This window comes from Myxine glutinosa, chromosome 1, assembly GCF_964187855.1.
Source record: "Myxine glutinosa chromosome 1, kmMyxGlut1.1, whole genome shotgun sequence".
Classification (NCBI taxonomy): Eukaryota; Metazoa; Chordata; class Myxini; order Myxiniformes; family Myxinidae; genus Myxine; species Myxine glutinosa.
Window position 1 is genome coordinate 79,715,657 of NC_136261.1, and position 6,176 is coordinate 79,721,832.

General features: G+C 44.8%; 1 protein-coding gene across 1 annotated transcript in view; it reads right to left on the bottom strand.

Annotated features, from left to right (window-relative positions):
* FREM1 (FRAS1 related extracellular matrix 1) overlaps nt 1–6,176 on the bottom strand; it is a 204,023-nt gene that overhangs the window by 119,148 nt on the left and 78,699 nt on the right. The window contains exon 13 of the mRNA XM_068114049.2: nt 4,958–5,048. Coding sequence (XP_067970150.2) covers nt 4,958–5,048 — 91 coding nt within the window. The remainder of the gene's footprint in view (nt 1–4,957; nt 5,049–6,176) is intronic.

Sequence of the window (6,176 nt, forward strand, 5' to 3'; positions counted from 1 at the left end):
CCCCTGCACCTCCTCGTCATCCCCCAGTCCCACCAACTGCAGCCTCTCAGTGCCCAACCACATATGACCACACCCAAGGTCTAGTTGCCAGTCATGTTCCACCAGGAAACTCAAGCCCAATAGACACTGATCGCACACCTCCGCCACCCATGCAACCACGCTGACCTCCAGACCACCCAACTCCATCCTCACCACTCCGCGTCCCAATATTGGCGCGGTTGCCCCCATAGCCAGTTGAAGGCTGTGTCCTTCTACGCTATCAATTTTGTCCCAGCCTCCAACACTCTGGTCTAGCACACTCGGATTGATAATGGTGTCACTGGCTCCAGTGTCCACCACAGCCTCACAAAATTCTCCCTCAATTTTGCATCTAACCCTTAGATTACCCGTGCCAATTTTTCCGCAATTTACTATCTTCACCAAAGGAGGGCGCTTCTCCACACACTTCCTAGCTGAGCATGGCCCCGTATGCTCGGCTCGTTCTAGTTTCCCGCACACTCTATTGCGACTGGCCCAGTCTGAGGTGGTGGTCCTCTTTCTGGCGCCTGTGGACATACGGGGGGCCCCCTCCTTTCTGGACTGTGAAGCCTGTTAGGAGGTGGTGGCCCATATGGTTGCCGACAATTCCTCTGACTGTGCCCTCTTCCCGCACATCGAAAACAAGTCCCCATGAACGGACCCCTCTGGTACCCAGGCAGAGCACCCCTTTCTCCTGGCCCAACCCGATGAAAATCAGGCCGTCCTGATGGCAAACCTGGACCAAACTGCCGTGACTCACTCCCTGCAAATGTGCCCATGGTCAAATTTGTCAGCTGGCGACTGATTGCCCTTAACATTCGGCCTATGTCATCCTCTGGCTTCTCCTGATCCCGCACCTCTGCCTGCCATACCGTCACACGTGCCCTCTCTGATGTGCGGCACCTGTGTGCGGCACCTGTGACGAAAACAGACCGACTCACCTCTTCTCTTAGGCTTTCTTGGACCCGAACAACCTCTGCCCTGATGGTATTGTCCCAGGTCTCCAGTCGCTCCTGCATCAAATCACTCACCTTTTCATTATCCAATTGCGGCCCCCACAGGCCTTTCTCAATTCACCCCTGCTCCTGCTCAGTTACTCGGGCTTCCAACCCTTTTACCTCCTCAGACAATTCGCCCCCCTGTTGTTTGAGCACTCCCCATTCCTCTTTCTGTTGTCGCATTCTGGCATCCACCCGGCCCCGATAGCCCTCCAGGTCTCCATTTACTTTATCAATTCTGGTATTTGTGGCCCCAATTCTATCTTCCAACTTTTCCCCCATTCGGACAGCCTGGGTCATGCCGTCCTCTATTTTTGACATTATTTCTACCCGTTTAAGTTCAATTTCCACCCCCATGGATTTTTCCATCTCCCCCATTTCAGTTTCTACTTTACCCTCAAATTCCCCCAGTCTGTCTGTAATTTGGTATGGCACTCTCCCTTCTATGCCGTCAATTCATTCCCCCAGCTGCTGTGCCATTTCCCCAATTTTTCCTTCCAATTGTTCAATTCCTTTCCTTCATTTCATTCCCTTGTTCATTCATTTGCTCATTCATCACCTCCATTTTTCCCTCCAATCCATCAATTTTATTTTCCATCCCTTCAATTTGTTCTTTCAATCCCTCCTTCAATCCATCAATTTGCCCTTCCAATTCTCCCTTTAATCCCTCTATGTTTTTGGTTTGGGCATTCAATTCTCCCGTCAACCCCTCAATTTTTCCGGTGTGAGCATTAATTTGCTCCTTCATTCCCTTCATTTCAATCTTTTGTTCATCCATTTTGTTATCCAATCCCTCAATTTTTCCTTCCAACCGCTCACCCTGAGCATCCATTTTATTTTTCAATCCCTTCATGTCTCCCTTCACCTCATTCCTTTGGGAGTCCATTTTGTTATTCAGCCCTTCAATTTTATTACTCTGAGCATTAATACTGTCATTAATGTGCTTCATAAATTCCATTATGGCCTGGTTGCCTATGGGGGCCGTCTCTACGGCGGGGGAAGCTCCAACACTACACTCTACCCAACTACCTCCGACTCACCCCCAATGCATCCCGCATCTTCCATTCTTTCTTCCTCCATATAGCTCACCTCCTCCTCCGTTGAGAGAAGATCGCTACCCCGCGCGGATATTATTTTCAGAATAAAATTTAAATTTAATGACGCGCCGTTCGCGTCCCGCGCACCGATCACCAATGCAAATTTATCGCCTCCGACTAAAAAATTTTGCGTTCAAATTCTCCACTCATTGACACCAAATTTATTTCCAGGGTTCTATCCCACTCCTTGACAACAGTTGTCGCACGGATCCTTCCGGTTAAGACCAGGGACCAGATGGACCAGAAAGGATTTACTGGAGGCGACGACCAAACACGGATTTTGCTTATGTAGCGTGGGAAGAAGAAGGGAAGTGGAAGCTGTGGTAAAAGCGCTTACCTTCAGCAAACCGACGACAGCTTCGATCCTGCAGGGAAATTAATGAACTCGAACAAACAAGATTTAATGTACAAAAATAGAGATTTATTCCACGGAACCCGACAACAAGAAATGCGACGGTAATCAAATAAACTAAATCCGATATTGGGATCCCACACACTGCGCCTTGAATACGCACACAGGAATGGATAAAAGGAAAAGAATCGTTGTGTGATGAAATGTGGTGCGTCTTAACTGTCCGTCGTCTTGTCGTGTCTGCCGTCCAAACACGGCTCCGTTCGGCCCCGCTCATGCGCCACCAGGCCTCGCTCCAAGCTCCAATCGATCGCACACTTCGACAGGCCCCGATGCGACTCGCTCCACTGCAAACCACGAGGTCCCGCCCGCTCAGCACCAAAACTCCACGAAGGGCCGAGCACCGCTCCACGCACCACAAAGAACGTGATCTCCAACACGAGCACGAACTCAGAACTCAGAACGAAGAAGAACGGCAAAAAGGGGGGGGGGGGGGGGAGAGAGCCAACGGAGAGCAATTGCGACTGCACACTATGAAAACCCAAGAGAGCTGCTGCTCAGAGCCAAGCGCGCGTCAAAGCAGCCTTTTATGGCCTGGCCTGTGACGTCGGTCTCAGCGCACCCTCTGATTGGCCGAGTCTCCCTGCACCGGTACTGCTCGACCCCCTCCCTGCCCAGCCAATCGTCCTCCAGCGCGTGGCCCCCGGCCTTGCCACGAGGCCGTTCCAGGCCAGCTGAAGGTGTAGCCGGCTGCGGCCCATGCGGTGGTGCCCCGAACTGGCCCCCTGCCCGTTTTCTTCCGAAGTCCTTGTCAGGGAAGGGCATTTAATTACTGTGTGCAATAAAGGGCCTATCTAAGTGTCTACAGGTGTGCGTTGCCATAAGGGACAAAGGTTTGATTACCAGGTGTGACACACAAGGGCTGTTATATTTAATCCCAATCACTACCTAGCACACGAACATCCTGGTATGTTCACAGGTATGCTCCTTAACGGACAAACCGGACTAAACATGGAACTTATTACAGGGTTGATTCCTTATCGCGACAGACGAAGCATGTTACCTATTCAGATCTAGCTGACTCTAGATATTGCTCTACCCCACCGACATAACAATACTTTATAGGCATGCTCACATTATAAGAGTACATACTTTATCGACATATTCACATTATAATAGCACATACTTCATAGACACATTCACATTATAATAGTACATACTTTATCGATATGCTCACATTATAATAGTACATACTTTATGGACATGCTCACATTATAATAGTACATACTTCATAGACACATTCACATTATAATAGCACATACTTTATCGACATCATTATAATAGCACATACTTCATAGACACATTCACATTATAATAGTACATACTTTATGGACATGCTCACATTATAATAGTACATACTTTATCGACATATTCACATTATAATATCACATACTTCATAGACACATTCACATTATAAGAGGTACATACTTTATGGACCTATTCACATTATAAGAGTACATACTTTATAGACATATTCACATTATAAGAGTACATACTTTATAGACCTATTCACATTATAAGAGTACTGTACATACTTTATAAACATATTCACATTATAGGAATGCATACTTTGTAGACCTATTCACATTATAAGAGTACTGTACATACTTTATAAACATATTCACATTATAAGAATGCATACTTTGTCGACCTATTCACATTATAAGAGTACATACTTTATAAACATATTCACATTATAAGAGTACATACTTTATAGACATATTCACATTATAAGAGTACATACTTTATAGACATATTAACATTATAAGAGTACATACTTTATAGACATATTCACATTATAAGAGTACATACTTTGTAGACATATTCACATTATAAGTGTACATACTTTATGGACATATTCACATTATAAGAGTACATACTTTGTAGACATATTCACATTATAAGAGTACGTACTTTATAGACATATTCACATTATAAGAGTACGTACTTTATAGACGTACTCGGTTAAAAAAGATAACGTGTAAAAATTGTGATCCACGTTGTTACTTTTTTGGAACCAACGTCAAAGCAAGAACACTGAACGGTTCAAGACGCAACAGAGCAAAATAAACAGTAGAGAGGGGAAACACCAAGAGCACGGATGAAGGACAAAATAGAGGGAGAGTTGGACAAATAATGGAATTGGGGAGGAAGGAGAAGTATGCATGATGCATGGGGTGGACAAGATGGATACAAAAGGAAACTCTCAGGAAGAAAAAACGGGAAATTTGGGAGGAGGTCGCCTTCGATAGCAAATTATGTGAAGACAGACAGACTAACAAAAGGACCCAAATGCAATACTCTCTGGTGAGGGTGATAATTAAATGGGGTTTAATTTGTTAATAACTAGGCCATGGTGTTAATAATACGTCGGTCATGATAATGCCAATAATGGAGGCATGAAGTGCAGAAGAAGTGCAGGTACCAGGTACCTGCGTGAAGGACAGCAAAGCGGGCACAATGGGGTCCTTTTTCAGTTGGCTCAAAGTGTCTGTGAATAACAGCTTCCCTGCATCATGCTGCCTGCCAAGTCATACAAAGATCCAGGGAAATATAATGAATGCTTGGATTAATCAGTGAAAATAAATTTAAAAAATAAGTAAAACTACAGAAACATTGTATTTGCTGTTAGATTTTTTTTTCTTTTTGTATACAAGATCGAGGCTCGTGTAAAAGCTAACATTAATTACAAAAGACAAACTGACACATAAAACATAAGATAAAGGGAGCGGGAGACAAGATGGGGGGAGAGGGGGAAGCACACAAGTACAACATTTGAGAGCGGGGACATCGGGAGATCTGTGGGGGGGAGGGGGGGAGAGGTATAAAACATATGGACACTGTTAGGACTTCCAGGAAAGAAGTCGGTATTTCAAAAAAGTGGATCTGGGGTGAATTAACAGGGGTAGAAAAGATCAAGGTTTTGGATGGGGTAAGATAAGAGACGGTGGTGAACAGCTGTTTTAAGGACCTGGAGGGAGGAGAGGGATTGAAGGGAGTGGGGGAACTTGTTCCAGAGGCAGGAGAAAAGAGGAATGAAAGAGTGAAGGTGAACAGAGAGTCTTGATTTTGGTAATGTCACCATGAGAGGGTTGCTGGCAGATATTGTGTGACCTGTAGGAATATTTGGGGGACAGAGCACAGACAGAGCTGGGGGAGCAAGGCCGGAGAGGAGTCGGTAGAAGACAGATGCACAATAACAAACTCAAACTCGTTTGTAACTTTCCAGCTATGATAGTTCTTTGAGAATACTTCAACCAAAGCATAACATGTCATATGGAACATTGAATTTGGACATCTCCAAATCAATATTATGAAATTGTGGGAATGAAAACACAACTATCACAACCGATGAAAGAAACACCAGGATCAGGTTTGCCAATGGAGAGTGAGGGAAAAAGATTGGAAAACAATTTGATATTTCTGCTCCAGCACTCGTCTGGGGGATGGTGATGCACTGATGCAGAGAGCGCCCTGTTTGTAAAGTATAAATGGGACAATGTGCAGTCATCTAATAACAAACTGGATATATGTATATCAGATGTTTCAATTATGGTTACAAATGTGATTGTTCAGTTCAAAACTCATTAATTTCTCTCAAATCATGATGGTTGGTGCTGTGAATAATTCTCACTCATTTGCTGCATTCCT